Source organism: Felis catus, chromosome B4, assembly GCF_018350175.1.
Source record: "Felis catus isolate Fca126 chromosome B4, F.catus_Fca126_mat1.0, whole genome shotgun sequence".
NCBI classification, from domain to species: domain Eukaryota; kingdom Metazoa; phylum Chordata; class Mammalia; order Carnivora; family Felidae; genus Felis; species Felis catus.
In genome coordinates, this window is record NC_058374.1 from 136293409 (window position 1) to 136315704 (window position 22296).

Consider the following 22296-nt stretch of genomic DNA (forward strand, 5'->3'; position numbering starts at 1 on the left):
CCTGCTCCCTGCCCCTTGAGGCTGATGGAAAAGGCCAGCGATGTCCCAGCAGTAAGGCCAAGGCGAGGGCACAGACTCGAGAGCCCCCGCGACCGGTGGGGGGAACCTCGCCCCTCCCTGGATTGTTTTCTGAGGTCTGGAGAGGAGAGGAGGCCCAGGGAGGAAACGGATAAACTCCTTGCTCTGCCCCAGGCGGCTAGCTCCTTGCGTTCCTAGGAGACCCTCCTCCTCGTTTATCCCCCACTTCCTCCAGGGCTGCGAGCACCGTCTCTAGGGAGCCCCGGTTCCGTGGGGGCCTGGCGGCTGTTCCTTTGGGGAGACTGCAGAATCTGGCATGTGGACCGCTTTGGAGAAGGAGCCCGGGGGGGTTTCCAATCCCAGGCCAGGAGGTGGGGGCGGGCGGGTTGTGGTTCCCTCGAGAGCCGTCCTCTGCTGTGAGGGGTGGGTGCGGGGAGCTTCTTCACGGGAGGAAGGGCTGAGGGAGGCAGGCGGGCACCGGGCCTGGGGTGGGCTCCAGCCCATCTTCCCTCCGTGCTTGCTTGGAAAAATGCTCATTTCTGTAGGGACTGAGGCCTGGTGGTGTTGTCTGTAGCTGCCTACTTTATCTGTTTGGGAGACGGCCTCCTGTTTGCATTTTGGGGCCAGATCGGCAGGTTGGGGCAGGAAGGTCTCAGCATTCTTAGTATCCGGGACCTGGAGGCCCGGCAGGGCTGCTGCAGGGAGGGGGGCCTTCCCCAGGCCGGGTTTTCTCTTTCGTCGATGGGGTTAGTCTTCCCGGGCCGGATGGGACCCGGCCTGAGGTCCCTGGATGCTGGGCTGGACTCCTGCCCCAGTGGGAACGCACAAGAAGAACATGTGGGCAGAGCGGGTGGGGTTCACGTGGCCAGTGAGTGCCCCCTGTGCGCCCCCACTTAGAAGGGTCCCCAGGATGGGGTGCCTCAGTGGCTCCATCGGCTGAGTGTCCGCCTCTCGGTTTTGGTTCGGGTCACGATCTCACGGCTGTCGTGGGTTCGAGCCCCGCGTCGGGCTCTGTGCTGACAGCACAGAGCCTGCTTGGGATTCTCTGCCTCCCTCTCCGTCTGTCTCTTCTCTGTTCTCTCTCTCTCTCAAAATAAGTAAACATTAAAAAAAAAAGGAGGAAGGGTCCCCGGGTGCCAGAGCTAATTCCATGTGGCACTATGCTGTCACCTACAGTGCCCCTGCCCGGACCCAGCAGACACCCAGGCAGGCCTCTGCCCCAGGACAGAGCCAGGGAAACAGGAGGTCGGAGGAGAGGAGGGCCAGGGGGCGGCGGAAGGACCCTCTGGAGAAGATGACTTCTAGGTTGAGGTCCGAGGAAGATGAGCGAGGGCAGCAAGCTGGGAGAGGGTCGGGAAAAGGGGACAAGTGAGGAATGCAGAAAACGCCCGGCTGGGGGCTGGGGGCTGGGGGCTGGGGGAAGCCTTCCCGTGCGGACCCCTGCAGGCCAGGCTGCATCCTGAGGAAGGGCAGTGAGCGACCACGTGAGAGAGGGGCCGTCTCCCCCTTTCACCCCCGAACAGCCGCGGGGTCAGGATGTTTGTGAACAGGCGCATAGCAGGCCCGTTAGAAATGCGCGCCCCCGAGCCCGCCTGCCTGGCTCTGAGCCCCTGGCTCTGCCACTGCCCTGTGAGGGGGCTCTGGGTGCCTCGGTCTCCCCATCTGGAAAACGCCGAGGATTCAGTAGGTAGATCCACCCAGAGCGGGGCCAGGGAGCAAATGTTCCGTGCCGTTAGTCCACACTGGGCTGGGCCAGGTGCTTGATACAGCAGCGATCAAAGACGCGTCCCTGCCATGCCGAGCTGACCTTCCCACGGGGTGGCAGGCAGTTAGCGCACGAGTCACGGCAGGGTGTCAGAGCGTAAGACGCTGGTGCAGTGGGGAAAATGCTTCCTGGCTTTCCTGTGGTCACCCAGCTAGAGCAGGCAGAGCGGATTCACCCTGGCCTGCTCTGAGCTGCCACCACCTGACATGGGGCTCCCGGCTTCCACTGGCCGCGGGGCTCAGGGGGTTCGGGCCCTGCCTCGGGGAGGGCGTGTGCTGAGCACCCGGTCCTGGGCTCCCCGTCAAGTGCTCCCTCACTGTCTGCTCAGACCAGCCCGGCTCTGAAACAGAGCTTTGCATAAAGCTGGGTGAAGCCAGGGCCATGCAGGGACCCGGGGGGACTGCTTCGTCCCGCCCCCTCCTTTCAGACCGCAGCCCCCAAGCCCGAGGGAAGCATGCAGGCTGCTGGAGGCGGCTGTTTGGATTTCCATGACGAGTTTCCATCGAGGGGGAGACAGGGAGGATGGATGCCGCTTCCCCACACGTGATTTATCACCACCCTGGGCTTTGTCTCCGGGGTGAGGGAGCGAGGGGGCCTTATTTAATAAATCCACAATTTATATTTAATAACAACAGTGACAACCCAAACATGGCCTCCGATTGAGCTGCGTGATTTATGCGATTGCCCCCAGAGACCCTGGTGGTGGCGAGGCTGCCTTTGCCTCAGTAATGAATGTCTGGATCTGGGCCTCCCGGTTTGGGGCCCTGAGGCCCAGGACCCCTCACTCTGAGGGCCTAGAAACCCTGCGGTGGCCTCGGGAGAGCCCCTCCAGGCACCAGCCCTTCTGACCTGGGTGGGTGGGCGGGCACCGGGCCCGGTGGCCGGTGAGAAGACTTGACCGCCAGGCCAGGGTCATCCTGGGGGGTCTGCCCTAGAGGTGCCCTGGGGGTTGGTGCCAGGCATAGCAACTCTTTTCTCTGGCCTTTAAAAGGAGTCCTGTTGGTGGGGACTTGAGTCATCCTGTGTAAAGACCCTCCAAGCATGTCTTGAAGAAGACAGCAGAGTCAGGGGAGTGGGGCTGTGTGTCAGGCCTGGGGAGGCCCCCTCCCGGCCACACTTCCTGGTCCCGGCGCTGGCCTCCCTCTCCCGTGGGCTTGGGCTTCAGAAGGGATCCCCAGTCCGTCCATGCACTGAGAGGCCCCCAGGAGACAGTGAGGGTCAGCCATGAGCCCGGGGAGCGTGAAGGGGCAAGGCAGGAGGAGAGGACTAAGCCTGGAACATTCCGTGCCTCCTTCTGCCTCGGGTCTCTGCACATGGTGTCCTTTGTGCCTCCTCCATGCTCTGCCCTGCTAACACGGACTCATTCTTCAGATCTCACCCAGATGTCACTTCCTTGGGAAGGCCCTCTGACCGCTCCCCAGACCAGATCTCCCCTTCCCTTGACCCTACCCCCTACCGCCCGGCTCTAGGGTCTGTCCCTGCCACCAGCATGGGGCTGGTCCCTCGAGCCTGGCACAGCAGAGAGATGGAAAGAAGAAAGAAAAGGGAGTGAGGATAAGGCAGGGAGTATGGCCCCGGAAGAGTGGGGGAGATCAGGGGGGGCTTCCCGGGGGCAGTGGCATAGCCCCTGGGGTTGGGGGACCAGCAAAAGCAAAGGCTGAGAGGTGGGAGGGGAAAAGGGAGGGCAGCGCAGGACTCAGAACGAGGGCCTCGTGAAAAGAGCACTGAGCAGTGGACACCAAGCTAACCAGTCACTGTCCTCCTCTGGGCCTCAGTTTCCTCACGGTAGAATGAAGGGGCTGCCCAGTCACGTGTCCGGACGGGGTCAGAGCCTCACTGAAGGGAGGAGTCCTCTGGCCCCAGCCCCCTGGCCTTCAGAGCTTCCCATTTCCCCAGAAGTAGAGATGACGGGGGAGATGGCCTGTGCTTCTGACGTCGGGGAGCTGGTGGCTGATGGGAGACGGAGGCCGAGGAGGGGGCCGGGGCCCAGGGAACGGCTGCAGGGGGCACTCACATCCAGGCTTCCAGCTGCGAGGGTCCTTGAGCTCTCCCGCCTTGTCCAAGAGTGAGTGGGTGGCTCCCACCTTCCAGAGCTGGCCTGGGGGCTGGGAGGGTCCAGGGCACGGCGAGGAGGTGGCCGAATTGGGGTGCCGGCCGAGGCCTGGGTGCCAGAGGCCGTGCTCTCTATTCTGCACCCTTCCTGCTGCCGTGATTCTTGTGGGAACACCCCTTGTTAGGCTGGGGACAGGTGGCAACAGGTTTCAGGCCTCGGAGAGAGAGCCGCGGCCGTCCCCTGTTCTCTGAGGCCCGCGGAATGTCACTGGAATATAACCATTTTGCTTTGTTAGCCTCAACAGGTTAGATGCCCAGATCCCTGTTGTGGAGACCCAGGTGCCAATCTACTCTGTAACTTACTAGCCAGGGCCTTGGATCTGGGACTAACTTTTCCAGCCTCAGTGACTCCACAGTCTTGCTGTGACTCAGGTGTCAGCCAGGGTGTTGCATTACGAGTGTCAGAAACTCAGTGTCAATTGCCTGAAGGATAAAAGAGTTTACTGGCTTACTTAGTTAGTAAGAAAGCCCGTGTTTGGACCCAGCTTCAGGTACAGCTGGATCTAGGGATCAACTTATGCTGTTAAGTTCTCCCACCTTCTTGTCTGCTCTCTCTTTCTCTTTCTCCATATCTTGACTCTCCTTGTTCTTTTCCTCACTCCCAGACACTTCCAGGCTGGGTTTCTGGGGACTCCACGAAGTGACCTCAGGGGGTATCCTGTCCACAGGTATATCCCTTGTGCCTGGCAGGTGCCCGGCCTTTAGGAGGCCCTTAGGAAGCATTTGCGCGTAGATTGACTGAATGAAATGAGCTGGGCCTGGAAACAGTCCAGTCCGGTGGGGGTTTTGGAACCAAAGACTGGCTTCAAATTGCAGCTTCACCGGCCTGCATAGCTGAGATCCCGGGCAAGCCTTTCCTGAGCCTCAGTTTTCTCATCTGTAATATGGGCATACCCATAATACCCTGCCCAGACGGTCACGGTGCGAAGACAGTGGGTGCATGTAACGTGCTTAGGACAGGATGAGCTCCCGTCCGTGGGGAGCACCCAGCAGCGGTGTCATTACTGTTGCTGTTATTTCAAGTTGAGCATCTGTTACAATCTAAATAGCCGGAGGACAGTGCAGAGAAGCAAGAGTCTTTATTTTTTCCTCAGGGGATTATTAGGTTTGCATCCTCACTGAGCTCAGTAGCCTCGGGGTGGAGGGAAATAAGAATAGTTAATTAAAGAGCCCAGGCTCCAACAGCCCGACTGGAGCCCTCGGAACTGGTCCTGCTTTTGGCTGGCTGATGGTGGGCGGGGCTGAGGCCTGCTCAGGCTCCATGCTAAGGGTTCACAGGAGGAGAGGTTGTTGGGACCAGAGGTGGCTCTGGAGGTGGCCTCTCGCTCCCTGTCTCTCTCCCCCTTCATCATCCCTCTCTGTCTCTTTGACTTGGCCTCTGTCACCTTTGACATGCTTACGACCTCGGTATGTGTAGGGGTGAAGGAGGGAAGGAAAGAAGGAAGGAAAGAAGGAAGGAAGGAAGGAAAGAAGGAAGGAAGAAAAGAGGGAAGGAAGGAAGGAAGGAAGGAAGGAAGGAAGGAAGGAAGGAAGGAAAAAAGGAAGGAGGGAAGGGAGGAGGGGAGGGAGGAGGGAGGGAGGGTGGAAGGAAGGAATTTGATTGACTCACTCATGTTCCTGTTTCAGGACAGGAGCCCAGTAGCAACCGTCTGCCCCTTGTCCAGTCGGCTGCGCTGGGGGCAGGCAGGATGTACAGGTGACCCACAGGCCTGCTGCCTGCCAGACCGTCTGTCAAAGGGTTGGGGGCAGGGGAGGAGGGCAGGGACTCTGAGGACACAGGGATGGGAGGGAGTCTTTAGCTCCCAGACCAGCTCAGGTCCCGCCTCCTCCTGGAAGCTTCTAGGGAGCCCCTTGCTGGGTTAGGGCCTTCTCTGGCCCCCAGCTTCTCCGTTGCCCGGTCACAGCCGGTGGCCTTATTGTCACTGCCTAGCCAAGTCTGCCTCCACCATCAGTCTGTGGTCTCCTGGCCTGGGTTTAGGCCCGGTTCATCCCCGGGGCCCCGGCACTGAGCTCGGGGCCGGCCCACAGTGAGTGGGCAGAATGTGCTTGGCTGAATGAATGAGTGACTGACTGAATGGATGGAGGCAGAAGGAAGGCGGGGCGGGGGGGGGGTGCCGGGGCCTTCTTGTTGGTCATCATCAGACTCTGGGGGTTTTCCTCTTCTCCCCGGTCATGCCCCACTCTGACCTGCCGGGAGTCTAACTCGCCTTGACCGGCCCCGGAAAGGCCCGAGCGAGCTTGCTCCCTCCCGGGACGAGGGGAGGCTGGCTTGGTGCCTCCCACTGTGGTGGATAGAACGCGCTAACGCTCCCCGCACATTAGCATGCTGAACCCACGTCTCTCGTAAGGTGTTAATTAAATTTCTTCGAAGTATATTGTCTGAAAAAAAAAAAAAGGATAATTAGAAAGATGTCTTTAAAAGTATTTATGTAACTGATACGGTACCGCTTTTGGTTTGCCGCATAATTAGATTTAAACACAACTCCTCGAGCGGCATACTCATTTGGAGAGAGCCACTCGTTGAAATGTCATTGCGTTGTTTTTAAGAGTTCTGAGCCTGGCAGAATCACTCAGCTGAGGAGGCTGAGCGTGGTTTGGGGAGCACTGGACTGGGAGCCACGGTCTCCCTTTGTTCCCTGGGACACGCGGGGCCACTTAACTCAGCACTGTCGTTCCCGAAACCAGAGGGCTGTGATGGGCTTCGCGGAGCAAGAACTTACCTTTCTGCAGCTCTTTTTAATTTCCCGATGGTTTTTGCTTCGTGAGGTGGCTCCACGTTATCGGCGAGCGGAGCCAGGCCACGTGTTTGGCTGAAGGTCACACGTCAGTGAGAAATGGCGGAGCTGGGACCTGAAGCCCGGTCTGATTCGGGGACCCTTTGCCCGCACAACCCTCGAAAGCCCTTGTTTCAAAAATGATGAGACCATCGCACGGTTTTGAAAACTTGCTGCCTATCTTTCGTGCTTTGATTTCCCGCGCTCCTGTGAGGTCCCCCCACCCCTGCTTTTGCACCCATCTTTCCCTGGATGCTGCGTGCCCCCCGCACGGTGCCCGGGGCTGGTTCTTGCACTCGGACCAGAGGCCGTAGAACTTACATTCTCGATGGGGCTGATGGTATCTCCGGAGGGGGGTGAAACTCGTTTTTCGGGGGTGAAGAAAGCTTATTCTTCTTAGAAAGCCCAGATATGCATACATACACGAACAGTTATCTGTGGGGTTAAAAACCTCACGGGAGGGGAGCGAGTAGGGGAAAAACTCATCTAAACAGGGTCGATGATGGGCCTCGGTAGCCAAACAGCAGGTAAGCCGTCGTAATCGCACCGCGCCCACAGGTGCTCTCCACTCGATAGTTACCTCCTTTAGCCCCTGAGGGCCCATGTTACTGAGGGGAAACTGAGGCTCAGGGGGACACACGTTTTGCTCAGCCAGCAAGCGGGAAAGTCGGGACTCGGAGCCCCGAGGGCCCACTGGGAAGTCCGGGCGCGCCGTCTGTGTCCGTGGCTGGCGGGGCCGTGAGCTGTGCCCGGGCCTCGTGCTGGTCACGCACCGCCTGCAGTGTCTTCTCTCCCCGCAGGGTGGACCCCGTGCCTCACGATGCCCCCAAGCCGCCCGGCTACACCCGCTTTGTCTGTGTGTCTGACACCCACTCGAGGACGGACCCCATCCAGATGCCTTACGGCGACGTGCTCATCCACGCCGGGGACTTCACGGAGCTGGGGCTCCCGAGCGAGGTGAAGAAGTTCAACGAGTGGCTCGGTAGGTGCCGGGCCGGAGGTGGCCTTCCTGCGCTGCCGGGGCCCCCCTCTCCGGCCTCGCTTTGCCTGCCCACCTCCCCTGGGCAGCCTTCCCTGACTGCCCGCTCTCGGCCACACCTCGATGTCTCCCACCCCAGCTTTTGCCTCCCGCTGTGACTTAGTTTGTGCGATTCTTTTGGCCTGGGGGACGCCCTCCAGAAGGGATTTTGTCGAGGTTTGTTTATGTCCATTTGCATGTCTAGCCCCTGGCGCCTGAGACAGGTAGGTGCTCAATAAATAATTGGTGAATGAATGAAGGCACGAGTGGGCGAATGAATGAATCAGTCTCTACGAGCGGTGATACCAGGGCAGGCACCCAGCTGGTCTGTACCGGCTCAGCCACCACCACCGGCGTGAAGGCTTCCCCAGTGAGGGGACCCCCAGGCAGGGGACCCGTGCGGACTCCTCCCCGGGGGCAGCTGTTGGGAGAAGGAGTGGAGCTCGATGGGCGATGGTGGACGATGATTTATAAGCGTGCCCCCCGGGGTTTGTCTTCAGCTTTTTGCTTTCTTCCCAAACAAACAAAAAACATAAATGTGGAGTGCCTCCTGGGAAAAACAACCTGCCCGGAATCCAGAGAAACCGCACAGCGAGCCGTCTCTGCCGTGGCCTGGGGGACAGATGGACGGCCCCTGGGCGGCCCAGCGTGCCAGTGCGCTGGCTTGGAGGTGTGGGTGCAGAGCAGTCCCACCTCTGTGCCCAGCGCTGCTCGGCCGCCAGACGGTCTCCACCCCCCCCCAGAGCCCCCCCCCTCCCCCCCCCCCCCCCCCCCCCCGCCGCGCACTTGGCTGGGAGCTCCGTGAGCAGAGGGCCAGGAGCGAGGCGGGGGGAGCCGCAGGAGCGAGAGGCCCAGCTTTGCCAGTCGAGACAAATATTTACAAGCAAGGCCTTCCCTCCGCTTGGCAGGCTTGGAGCTTTAAATATTGATTTTTCAAACGGGAGATTCTGGTCAAGCGCCCCGTTTGGGCTGGAATGTGTGGAGGCCGAGGTGGGAGAGGGCTCCCGCAGGGCGGGTGTGTCTCATGGCTCCTTGCCTTGTCGCGTGCTGCCTCCTGGCCCCGGGCTGCCCCCCCTAGGATGGGGTCCCCGCCGGCTTCCCGTCCCCCCCCCCCCCCCACTCCCGGCTGCAGGGCTCCAAAGATGTGAGGCTGAGCCGAGCCTGTGTCCCAGGCAGGTGCCAGGCTCCCGCTGTGGGCCAGACTCCTCTCCGTCACTGCCTACCTGACTTTTGGGAACCAGGTGAATTTGAGGACCGGTGCTGTTTTCATCCCAATTAGAAGGAGAGTTAGCCCGAGGGTCTCAAGGGTGGGGACTGATTCCGACGGGGTCCCGTCACTGCGGAGGGGATGAGTGAAGCAAACGGCCGCCCGTGCAGCCGGGATGGTGACACGTGCTCCGGGAGCACAGGTCAGGGCCGACGATGGCCTTCGGCTGGCAGGGGAGGCTTCCTGGGGAAGCTGACTCGGGGCCAGGCCCTGACTTAGCAGTTGCGAGTCGGTGCAGGGAAGGGGCAGCTGGGGTCAGGCGTGCTGGTGGGCACTGGAGAGGAGTGGCCGGGTGCTGTGGCCGGGGTGAGGGGGTTTGGGGCGTTGAGGGTGAGGGCCCCGGAAGGAGGGCTGGGCTGGCCGCGACTCTGAACGTGAGGGGAATTGGGGGCCCCAGGGGGCCAGCATGGCGAGCCGGCCATTTTAGAAAGATGGTTCTAGCTGTCTTTTCACAGAAGTCAGAACAACGTGCTGTGGGAATTTGGGGGGGGGTGCGTGGCGGGGTCTTCATGTGACCCGAGCTGGATCGATTTATCTGCCTGGGTTTTTGCAGGTGGAAGGATGAGCCTACACAGGGGGTCCCCCAGGCGTCTCCCCTTTGCTGCCTCGAAGTGTTTGCCGATGTCAGTGCCCGTCATTCAAGTGGGATAGGGTGGGGTCGGGGGGGGGGGCTCCAGACTCCAGACTCCAGAATGAGAAGCCCCTCCCCCTACTTGACTGAGCGGCAGGGAATTTGCGCGTGAGTGAGCACGTATATAGGAGCAGGCTCCTAGAGGTCCACCTGCAGTGGGCTTTTAGGGAGCCTGCCTGTCCCCCAAAGTGAGAAGTGAGACTCCGCCTCTGTGGGCTGGCAGTTCGGGGCCCCGGGAGGTGGCGACCTTGGCTGAGAGCCGGGCTGGGGGCTCATTAGGCCCACGTGCATGGTCAGGAGAGGTGCGCTCTCGCAGACGCCTAGCGGTTAGTGAGTGTTGATGCGTGTGGGGCACTATTCTCTGCGCTCGGTGTGTCTTATCAAATCCTTTCATCCTCCTGGCGACAGACTGAGGCAGGAGCCGTTGTCACCCCCATTTCACAGAGGAGAAAGCCGAGACCCAGCGCCGTGACGTGACTTGCCCAAGGCCACGCGGATGGCGTGTGGCAGAGCTACTTGGATTCGAACCCAGGCAGTTGGGTTCTGGAGCTGAGCTCCTCCTCAGCCATTATCTCCTTTCTTGTCCTTCTTACGGTGAAACCTCTCTGATTCGACGTAAACGTGTGCGCTTTGCCATCTTGGGTCTGCTTCCTGCCCGGGTAATTACGGCAGCCATGAGACCTGTCTGGGCTTCAGCGGCCTCCTTTTAGAGGCAGGCGGTCAGGCCCCCCTTGCCCTGCCTACCTCTTTGGAAGCAGGTTGTTTTGAGGCTCCATTAGAGGATAGAGGAATGATCGGCTTCTGTGAAGTGTTGTGTATGTGACATCGTCGCCCCCTGCCCCCCCCACCCCGAGCTGGCGTTTGCCAGATCAGGTCTCCCCTTGGGGTAGAGGTAGGTGTCATGGGCGGGTCCCCCAGGAGAGGGGAACATCTGATCTGAGCCATGGGGGTGAATAGCAGGAGAATTGGTAGAACAATGTGTGGGCAAAAGTGTGTGCAGTTTCTGAGAAGTGTTGATGTATGATCTTAGCTATGTCTGCAGTTACACACACACACATGGAGAAAAGACTGGAAGGAAGTACTCATTCACCCATTTGGTCTGTCTCACTGGGAACCTCCCACGTGCCATGTGTGTCCCAGGCACCGGGGTGACAGCGCGGTGGGAGGGACAGGGCATGCTTGCCTTCTGGTGATGGGGACACGGTGCATCTGAGGAGCGGGGGGCGGGGGGCTCCTGTTCGCAGGCCTGTGGGCCAAGGATGGGACTTGGGGGTTGGTTCCAAGTGCAAAGGGGATTTGGGGGAGGTTTGTGTAGGGGAGTGACCTTTAAAAAGGTATTCAAAGGCCTGAATGACGGAGTTAGAGTGAGACCAAAGTCTCTGGAATGTTCCAGAATTGGTGTCTGGGTGGTGGGTCATGGCGTATTTTCTTCTTTATGGTTTTCTCTCTCCTCTACCTGGATTTTCTGTACGGAGCATGTGCATCATATAAAGGCAACAGTAAAACCCTATCGTTTGTAAAGAAATCTTGGCCTCTCTGGTATCTGGTGCAAAACGTGTCCCAAGATGGGGGTGGGGGCAGCCCTGGCCTTAGGTCAGGCCTGGTGTCATCCATCTACTCAGAATGCCACCTGGAGCCCTTCCTTAGGACAGCAGGGCTTCCCCCTCACTCCCCGTCCCTGGAAGGGCCAGGCTCTTCTCCTTGGATAAGAAAGTTATGGCTTTGAAATCTACAGTAGCCTGCTTCTTCCCTGTTCATTGATTTCACAGAAAGCATTTAAAATCGTATTCTAGGGGTCACCTCCAGGCAGTCAAGAGGGGATTTAAGAAATTAATAAAGACCTTCTTTGCAAGTCAAGATTGGACACCTAACTGCGGTGTGCGTGGCTAAATTCAAGCTGACTCTAATTTGCTGGCAGGTGCACTGCTCTGGGCTTGGCTGTGAGTGGTGACCGTGTTTTGCCCATTTGCAGGGTTCTGTCTGGGTCTGTCTGTTGGAGGGGGCAGGTTTGGGGGCGACAGGGTTCTCCTGAGAAGACCGTTAATACCTTTCCCGTTGCCCATTAATATCCCAAATATATTCATGAAGTAGAAATGCCAGCTTGGTTTGTAAATGTTCCGGGAACAGCTAAAAAATCACTAAGGACAGGCTTTTCAGCTAGAAAGGGTGAAAGGAACAGCAAAACTTGCTGAAAATGGAAAGGAATGTGCTGGAAGCTCCTTGTTTTTCCATAGCTAATGACCTCAGTGTCACCCGAACTGGCTGACGCTGTGCTCCTCCGTCCCCACTCTTGGCCTTGGCTCCTGCTCTCCCCGCAGTGGGGAATGTTCTTCCTCCTGTCGTGCAGAATCCTGCCCGCCCTCCAGTCGCTGCGCGTGAAGCCTGCCCCGCCCAGTAGGGCAGCGTTGGCCTCTCTTCCCTCTGCACCCAGGGCTCCCCGTTCAGATCCTGGTGGTGGCAGGGCATTATCTGTGGCTTCATGCCCCTGTTTCCCACCTAGGCCATCAGCACCTGGAGGGCAGGGCTGAGCCTCATTCCCAGCACCAGGCAGCACTTGGCCTGGGGTGGGGGTGGGGGGCGGCCAGAGGCTGCGGGCTCGGATGGACGAGTGGGCGGCACACTGATGTGCTGTGAGCCGGTCACTGTGTCCCCAGCAGGGCCGTGCACAGCTGACTGTCGTTGGGTGGGAGCAGCCGTAAGTGGGGGCTCTGGGGAGGGCAGGGCGGTCTGTAGGAGGGTGTGAGCTGTGGCTGTTGCAACTTGGAACTTGGGGTGGGTCTGAGAAGACCGAGGGTTGGAGGCTGAGTTGGGGTCTCCACGATGAGGCCAGGAGCTGAGGCCAGCAGGGATCTGGACCCAACCAAGGAGGGCCTGGTATTTCAGGTGGCTGTCTGGGGTCCCCCTTGGAGGCCAGGGGTGCCGAGAGCAGGAGGAGACGCTGAGCCCCAGCAGCACCCACCTCCCAAGATGCTGGCTGCCGAGGCTGCTGCTGACCCGGGGTCTCGACACCACACGCATCCCGCCCCAGGCGTGAGCACCAGGCTGCCGGTTTCCATCGGCGGCCGTGCCTTGAAGGACTGATTCACATAGGGTCACCAGGCTCGCTCTCTGTGACCAGCAGGTGCCAGGCTGGCCTCCTCAGCCCTGGCCTCTGCAGCCCTCACTCTCACCCCCTAGCTTTGGTGGCCTCAGACCCCTGCATAGGCCCCGGAGGCCACAGGCCAGTTGTTCCCTCCCCTCCCCTCCCCTCCCCTCCCCTCCCCTCCCCTCCCCTCCTGGCTTCTCCACCCTCCCCCCTGCCCCCACCGCCCCGGGCTGGACACCGCCCATCTAACTTGGGTTCTCCCGCAGCAGTCTCCACACCACCGTCCTCTCCGCACCGCCCCATGCCCGCCTCCTTTTGTTCCTTGTTTTGCCCCTGCCCGCTGAAGCCTTGGTTCTTTCCAGATGACAGTCACTCAGGCCCCCAGCTCCTGCTGCTGCCCAGACACCCGCCCCGTCTTTCCACACTTAGCTTTCCCTTTGAGATCCAGCTGGTGTATTGTTCACTCTTCTCAGAAGACACTTCCTCCTGGCTGTCCACCAGAATTTCAGACTCGTTCTGTCCCAAACCTGCATGCATCCCTCCAGCGTGCCCTCTCCCTTCCCTCTGAGGCCGGTATCAGCTGTCACTGGTATTCTGACCTTGCTGCTGTCTGCCTGCCCCCTTCACCTGCTTATATTACCTGCTGAGCCACCGTGGGCCCCCAGGCGGGCCGGCCAGCCAGGCTCGCCTTCCCCCTGCCGGATCCCGTGAACCCCTAGAGGGTGGAGATATTGCTCCGGTCAGCGAGGGTCCTCAGAGCCCCGCCCCCGCTGGCCCTGAGGGCTGCTGGGCGGGTGTTGGTTGAACAAAGCGTGGAGACGTCTGACAAACATAAGATGCTCCAGTTAATTAAGTGGCACTACCCTTAGCAGAATCAGGCAGGGGAGGAAGATGGGGGCCTGGTAATGGAGTATTTGGAAGTTATAATTAACTTTTTACTGGGGCCCTAGCATGAAACGAGATATAAGACAGTATAAAAGGGGTCCAAGGATTTAGTTAAATAGAGCTGGGTCTCCTGCAAGTAAACCCTTAATTAAAGTCTGTGAGGGAGGAAGGGAGAGGAAGGGAAACGGGGAAATCACTCCACGGCGGTGTTTTTGGTTCTCGCCTCATCTGCCACAGTGTTGAAGGCCCGAGGGCCGCAGGGGTTCGGCCGCAGGAGTGGGCCGCCCGCAGCATTGTGCCTCTTTGCGATGTAGCCCAGGAGCCCACGGGATGGCTGCAGGTGGAGGTGAGGGGCCCCGGAACGCGCAGGGTGCTGGCTCTCCCCACGCAGCAGCTGGAGGGTGCCCCCAGGCACAGGGATTGTTAGGGCCTTCGGGAAAAGATGGGCTCCCCGTGCGGCTGGAGGGTCCCCACCCCCAACCCTGCCAACACCGCTCAACCACTTGCCTTCCCGCGGCAGCCACGTCCCAGGTTCTGACTGTTCCCTGATCTCCGGTCTGCCCTTCCTGGCGGGGTAGCCGCCCTTCACGTGGAAGGCTGAGCTGTCCCCAACCGCCGCCTTCAGCTCTGTCCCCGGCAACGTGTGTGAGCACGAGACCCTGCTTTTGTCTCATCCCTTTAACTTTTTGACCTCCCTCCTTCCCGCCTCTCCCCACCAAACATTTCTCATCTGTGTGCGTGTCACCTGCTTGCCACGCCTGGGCCGTGACCGTGGCGCGTCTCGTGTTTTGCATGCAAGGCTGCAGAGACGGCCCCTGCAGAGATAGTACACGGAGCCCCTGCACCGTCCCCGGTCCCAGGGCACCCCGCTGCGGAGCAGGACCCTTCCTGGGTGCCCCCGGCATCAGCAGCGTGCTCTCCAGGCAGCAGAGCTCTCCCACTGTCCAGCACTGTGCGGACAGGGCACAGGCGAGGAGCTCTGCCGGTGTGGCCGGGATCCCCAGGGGTGGAAGCAGCTCAGCTCCTCGGGGACGGGCCTCACCCTGCTCCGTGGACAGGACCCGCAGCCTCTTCAACCAGAGCAGGGGATAGAGAACGGCAGTCGGGGCTCCTGGGGCCCGCCTCTGGCTCTGCCCCGCGCCAATCGGGTGACCTCGCTTTCCCCCCGCTGAGTGTCCGGCCTCCATAAAATGTGACATGTGGACCATGTGTTAACGAGGGCCTCCCCGGTGCTCTTGCTTGGCTGTGCGGGCGCTGTCCGGGGAGCAGTGCCCCAGGCCCACGTTCCTCCTGGCCTCTGGGCCCCGGTGGGTTGGGCGAGGGTCTGCCTCTCCTGCTGGGCTGTGACCGTGGGAGCACGGGGGAGGGGTCCACACTCACCCCGCTCAATACAGGTTTCAGGAGCCCACGACATTCGCTGGCTCGGTGCTGGGGGTTCAGGGATGTCCACTGCGGGTGTGGTTCCTGCCCGAGGGGCCTGAGGCAGGGACGGGTTATAAAGATTAAACAGAGTAAATAGACAAGATCATTTTGGTGATTAGATCAGTAAATCAGGTCAGCAAACAGGGCGAGGTGAGAGTGACTGGGGCAGGGGTTTATCTGACAGAAGATGGTCCAGGAAGCCCCCTCCGAGAGGGTCCTGCGCTGAGAAGAACCCAGTTCTGAATTGCCTGGAGGGTAGCCAGAGGCCCTCAGGGCTGAGCACAGTGGCCCTGGAAGCCAGGGAGGAGGCCCGGTCCTGCTGACCAGAAGCTGGGGCGAGGACGTGGGTTTTATTCTAAGTGTTAAAGTGGCCACTGGGGCAGAGGCAGGGGAAGGACATGGTCTGACTCAGTGTTTTGAAAGACTCCTTTGGCTGCTGGGTGAGCTGGGCTGCGGCTACTGGGGCACCAGGAGAGATTTTACAGGTGTCCTTGAGAGGCGAGGGGAGCCGGGACTGGACCTGGGGGTGGCCGAGGGCACAGTGCAAAGTGCAGGGTTCGGTCGCATTTTGGAGATGACATCAACAGGGTTTGCTGATGGGAGGTGGGGGTGGAGGGTGAGGCTGGTCACTGAGCTGGTGTCCACGGAGCCCGGCAGGCCTGGCTTAGGAGGGCGCTCAACCCGTATTTGTTAAGCAAAGGAAGAAAAAGAAAGAGAAATTTTATCATGTGGCCACATCAACGTTTATTTATTTTTGGGACACAGAGAGACAGAGCATGAATGGGGGAGGGGCAGAGAGAGAGGGAGAAATAGAATCGGAAACAGGCTCCAGGCTCTGAGCCATCAGCCCAGAGCCTGACGCGGGGCTCGAACTCACGGACCGCGAGATCGTGACCTGGCTGAAGTCAGACAACTGACTTCAGACAACAGCTCAACCAACTGAGCCACTCAGGCGCCCCTGCACATTTTGATTGATGTGGCCACATGAGGGGCGCCTGGGTGGCGCAGTCGGTTAAGCGTCCGACTTCAGCCAGGTCACGATCTCGCGGTCCGTGAGTTCGAGCCCCGCGTCGGGCTCTGGGCTGATGGCTCAGAGCCTGGAGCCTGTTTCCGATTCTGTGTCTCCCTCTCTCTCTGCCCCTCCCCCGTTCATGCTCTGTCTCTCTCTGTCCCAAAAATAAATAAAAAACGTTGAAAAAAAATTAAAAAAAAAATAAAAAAATAATTTTTTATACTCATCAAAAAAAAAAAATTCTTCACAAAGCCAAAGCGTGTTTTAGGGGCTAAAAGAGAGAAAATTAACTTCTAATGAAGGTGAAAGAATCTAGAATTTCTAGCTGTGGTCAAATGATCTTGGCTAGGCATAATTGCAGTGTTTTCGTATTAACATATAACCAACCCCCTTGAGAAGTGTGGTTAAGTGGGAATTATCTATTTGCAACAGAATGGCTTTGGAAATGAATGAGACCCACTGGGGTGTGTGTGTGTGTGTGTGTGTGTGTGTGTGTGTGTATTCTTTTTTACAATGTTTATTTGTTTATTTTGAGAGAGAGAGAGAGAGAGAGAGAGGAAAAGGCAGAGAGAGGCAAGAGAGAATCCCAAGCAGGGTCTGTACCGTTACTGCAGAACCCGATGTGGGGCTCGAACTCATGAACAGGAGGTTCATGACCTGAACTGAAGTCGGATGCTTAACCGACTGAGCCACCCAGGCGCCCCGCATGTGTATATTTCAAACATGTTTTGCAAGACCATCATCCTAAAAATCTCTGCCTTAAGTTAAAAACAACAACAAAAAATTTATGCTTAAACAAGGTATAGAAGCACATCTCTGAAAGGCCTGGGGTCTCTGAGATTTCTTCCTTCGTTTCCTTTTGTTATTCTGGGGGATTTTATGCTTGTTTATTTATATCCCAGTTTGTGCCGAAAGATTTGAGATGATTTATAGAAGCAGTAAGGATAGTAAAATGGTAACACGTCACTGATAAATTAAAAGCCAAGATAAAAAAAAGAAATAAATTAGAGTAGTTCAAAAGGAGAGCCTAGAATATCAACACTCAGGGCTAGATGGACCCTGTGAGCTGGAAGTAGGAGCCTGAGCCTCCTGAGGGCCAAAGTGAAAAGGGTGATGCATTAGGTAAGTGGCTTTGATAATTGGAAGGAGGAAATCTTCAAGCCACTCTGACTGATCCACACTCTGTGTCATGTCGGGCATCCATCTCACTCAGCTGTGAGTGTCTTGAAAGCCAGACTTGTGTCCCTGTCATTTCTATGTAGGAGGATCTTGGTAAAGACTTTTGTATTTGAATAATACCAATGAATATTTGTTTGGTGTTTCCTGTATATTAAACCTGTCCGTTTCTGCCATTCATTGTGTGCCCCAGCCCCTGCTTGGGATTGATTGAAGTTTGCTTTTTTCCCCTCTACTGGTTTGGAAATTCTACATTCTTTTTCAATTTGTTTAGTGGCTGCTCATAAATTTTTAATATGCATATCTGACTTAACTCAATCTAAAATTAATCGATGTCTGCATTCTTCCCTGAAGGTCCCTGGAACGCACCCACCCCGTCCCCTCTTGCTGCCACCTTATGTATCTTTGTTGTCTGGTGTCTCACTTCTAATTTGTTTATAAGCCTGCCCTGAAGTATTCGCCATCATGATTATTAATAATAATCTTTTCCAGTTTCCAGTTGATTGTTTACTCAACGTATGTTTGCTGAGCACTTGTTATGTGCTGGGCATGATCCTGGGCACTGGGGATGTTGCAGTGAACAAACAGAAGACAGGCCATGGGTAAAGAGAGCTGTAGTGTGTTGGAGAGTCAGGGCAGGACCCGATGAAGTGACATTTGAGCAAAGTGCCGAACGGGGGGAGCCAGTTAGGGAGAGCATTCTGGGCAGGGGCAGCAGCTTCGAGTCAGCAGTGCTGGTGGCACCTTTGAGGGCCACTGGGCAGGCATGGCTGGATTGCCACGGAGGGCCCGAGGGAGTGAGTGAGTGGGAGAAGTGGAGGCTGGATAGGGGACGCGAACCAAGTAGGAAGGTCAGGAGGCTTCACGTAAGAAGTGGGAGTTGAGGGAGACCTTGGCATCTGAGCGACGTTTGGTCAGGTGAAGGGTGGGTTCAGGCCTTCCAGCTCGAAGGGGCAGGCTAACCAAGGGTCTGAGGCTGGAGCTCTGACTTGCCATTGGTTTGCAGTCATTCACTCCCTCAAGAAACACGTATTGGGCACTTGTGTTGTCCTAGACGCTGAGGGTACAGTGGGTGGCAAAACAAACAAGATTTCTACTGAAGAGACACATAAATGAGAAAACACCATGACATGATGCCTGACGTGGTAACCTGTGATCAAGTTAGACCCATGGAGGTTTAATTCACAGCTCACCTGCCTGCCAGGTATGGGACCATGGGCAACGGACTTACCTGGGTCTCAGGTCCCCATCTGTACAATGGATCCTCCCAGACTGGAGGAAGTGTGGAGGAAGGAAGATGTGTTAATAACCACACGGGCTCAGAGGCTTTGCTGGGTTTCCCTCCATGACCCTTCGCTTCACCCCGCGGGGCATCTTCACTCCTTAGTGCCCGTTCGAGGCTGCAGAACCGTTGGAGGGAATTGTTGGTTAGTAGAGAAATCCCGGCTCGGTCATTCAAAAGCTGAGGAGGCAAGATTTTCTTGCTGGTATGCTTCTTTTCTTTTTTTCCACCAGCTTGGAGCGATGTGTTAGGATGTGAAATAAGCCTGTGGGTTTTTTAAAATGTAATTTTCATGCTGGACTTCATTCCAAAACAGGAATAGTCCACCGCTCGAACATCCTGGCTAGCACAGAAATGAAATATTCTGTCCCCGTGTGCACACAAACCTCTGAAATGTCTGGAAGATCCCACCATTTCTCTGTCCGCACCTTCCCCCGCATGCCTCCTGCACCTGGGCTCAGCATAGACTTCGTCGGAAGCTCTGTGTCTGGTTTCGTTTGGAGACTGTGATCGCCACTTAGAGAGGGCGTGGAAACTGCCCTGCCCCCACTGCTATCGTTATCACAGAGCTGCCCCTTCTCATGGGGCGTCTCCCTGCCGGGTCTCTCACAGAATCCTGACAGCCAGCCCTTCTCAGACTTCAGGTGCGTGAGAAGCTCCTGGAGGGCGAGTCTGGGTAAAATGTGGGTCCCAACTTGGCAGATGTGGATGGGCTGGAGATTCCACATTTCTTACAAGCTCCCAGGCGGTGAGTAGTCAGGCCCTAGACCAGCGCGGTCCAGTATGGTAGCCATTTGGCCTCATGTGGGTATTGAGCACTAGAAATGTGGCCAGTGCGACCGAGAAGCTGACTGTTGTGTTTTATTTCATTGTGATGAATTCGAACTTAAATAGCTATGGGGGGTTAATCACCATCGTATGGGACAACACAGCTAGACAGCCCCTTGAGGTGTTAGTGTCTCTACAGATGGAGAAACTGAGCTCAGGGAAGTGAAGAGCTGGCCCAAGACCTTAATGGCAAATAAAAGTGGGATCAGGATTCTCACTCAAGGTCTGTTCTCTTTCTTAAATTTGTAGTATTTTTTTTTAAATTTTTTTTTCAACGTTTATTTATTTTTGGGACAGAGAGAGACAGAGCATGAACGGGGGAGGGGCAGAGAGAGAGGGAGACACAGAATCGGAAACAGGCTCCAGGCTCTGAGCCATCAGCCCAGAGCTCGACGCGGGGCTCAAACTCCCGGACCGCGAGATCGTGACCTGGCTGAAGTCGGACGCTTAACCGACCGCGCCACCCAGGCGCCCCAAATTTGTAGTATTTTTTAATACCTAAGGTGACCTTTTTTTTTTTTTTTAAATATGGGAACTTCTCCTGTGTATCCAGAAAACCCTGGCCTTTTCAATTAGCAAATCACTCCTTTTCAAGACTGTTTTGATATTCGTGGTCATGAGTAACACTTTATAGCATCGGGGCCAGCCAAATAAAGTCATGTTTAAGTTGCTGACAGGATGTGAGAATTTGTCCGACACCCTACGTGTCATATTCGGAAAAACACATTTTGCTACAAAGACTCATTTCCAAGTCTCATGGGGGCTTACCAATAATGCCTTCCTCTGGATGGCACTTTATAGTTCAAAAACACTCTACAGTCTAAAGGTGTTTTCATGTTGTTTGCTCACTTCTCCCCCGCGACAAAAAGCCCACGTTCTTTGTAATGTTGTCCCCACTTTGCAGATGAGACAGAGACCCAGTGCAGGGATGTGGTTTCCTGGAGGTCGCCCCAAGTCCTGGCTTTCAGAGGTCACCTTCTCAGACCTTCCCTGGATTGGTCAGCTTCCCCACCCCGATGCTTTCTGTCCAGCTCGCCCGCCTGGCTTTATTTTTTTCATATCAAGTATCCCCACCTGACCTGGTACTTACTTGTTTATTCCTTTGTTGCCAACATCGCATGGGGTCCACTACTCAAAGGCGGGGATCTTGTTGGTCTCAAGCGTGCCTGCACTTCAGCACCACAGACAGCACCCCCAGTTGGCACTTCATATTTATTATTTATAAATTAAATCAAATTCCTAACACGAGAAAGGAGCCAGTGGGAAGGATGCTGCCTTTGGAGCAGGCGGATCCCCTCCCTGGCCCTGACCAGCCACATGCCTGCTGGGCAACCTTGACGTAATTATTACTCTTCTGCCTCAGTGTATTCATCCAAAAGTGAGGTACCAGGTAGGATGATGCCCTTTCTTTGTAGAGCTATTGTGAGGATTGAGTAAGGCATTGCAGTTGGGATCCTGCTTAGTTAAGCATGTGGGTCCAGAGAGATCCCATGGGTTTGGATCCTGGCTCCATTCTTCCCATGGGCATGTTACGTCTTCTCTCTGAGCCTCAGTTTGCTCCTGTGTAAAAGGGATCGAATATTGACAGAGCTCAGTAAGGCAGGGGGTGATCTGGGCTCAACATGGGACCTGGCACAGGATAATCACATCGTATATTCAGCTACTTTTTTTTTACTTTGAGAGAGAGAGGAGAGGGGGGAGAATCTTAAGCAGCTGCACGCTCAGCACGGAGTCCCACATAGGGCTCAATCCGATGACCCTGGGATCATGACCTGTGCCGACATCAAGAGTCAGACACTCAACCGACGGAGCCACCCAAGTGCTCCTCAGCTCCTATTCTTGTTGTAGCTATTTTATGAATGCATCTAAAGTGCCTGGCACAAAGTAGATACTAAGCTGATGGCAGCCTTAATTGTTATTATTAATATCTCCAAGGATGCCGCCTTTTTTTTTTTTTTTACAGTCGGATGTTTAAGAGTTAGGATTTAGTTCTTTGAAATTTGTTTTAAAAGGAAAGATTTTTTTTAAGCGTATAGGTTTGTTTTTTTGATTTCTCTTAAGAAGAAGACGAATTTCACACCTTTCTGAGTGTGCACGATGCAAATGAAGATCTGAGACTCACCGAAGGCCGTTGGGAGCTAATTCTGGGCTCGTTTGACAGCCACAACACTGAAGGGGAAGCATCGAGCTGACAAAGCGGGGCTTTCTTTGGTAATGTCCCAACCTCTCCAAATAGTCACTTTCCAGACTAACGTTTGTCAGATTGGTGTTCTAAAGAATAGTTTGTGTTCATTGATCCAGCTCTGTCCCCTTCCTGCTTAGCACTCCTCACTGATTCCTTGCTGTGTCCTGGGTAAAGTCCAGACTTTTGCCTCGTAGGGGAGGCCCACTGTGGTTGTGATCCCAATTGTCCCTCCCAGGCCTGCTTCCACCCACTTTGCCCGCCCTGGGCTTCTGAGCCATTGACAACCACCTAGCAGGTGGATTTTCTCACCTCCAAGCATTTGCTTGTGTGAGGGGCTCTTCCTGGGATGCCCTTCTACCCTGGGAACCTATTCATTCTACTCTATTCATCTGTGATACCTATTTCTATGATTATCTCTCTCACCCACCGTTTCAGAGCCCCTCCCTTGCTCCTAGTCAGGGAAAGGAAAACTTAGTGCTGTATCGTCCCCTATGACTTGGTATCACCCCTACTACGGATCCCAAATTATTTGCCTGTATCTTTCCCACACTGGAGGGTAGGAGAAGGGGCTGCGTTGGGACGTCTCTGTTCCCAGTCCCCAGCACTTATTAGGGCCAAGGAAAAGGATTGTGGAATCCAAGAATGAATAAACAGAGGTGGCAGGCTGATTCTACTTTAGTGCATCTTAACAACCAAAATGTCTTTTTAGCTTCAAAATGCTTGGTTTTATGAAGAAATACTTTAAAAATAGGAACCTTTAGTCTTCGTCATTTCCGAATACCTATTTCAGTGGCTACAGCAAAGAACATTGCTTTGGGCCATATTTTCCCCCTCTT

The 22296-nt window shown here is 56.2% G+C and overlaps 1 protein-coding gene across 1 annotated transcript in view; it reads left to right on the top strand.

Moving 5' to 3' along the window:
* The window catches only part of MPPED1 (metallophosphoesterase domain containing 1), a 74400-nt gene that overhangs the window by 13169 nt on the left and 38935 nt on the right, over nucleotides 1-22296 (top strand). Inside the window, exon 3 of the mRNA XM_023257573.2 lies at nucleotides 7470-7651. Coding sequence (XP_023113341.1) covers nucleotides 7470-7651 — 182 coding nt within the window. The remainder of the gene's footprint in view (nucleotides 1-7469; nucleotides 7652-22296) is intronic.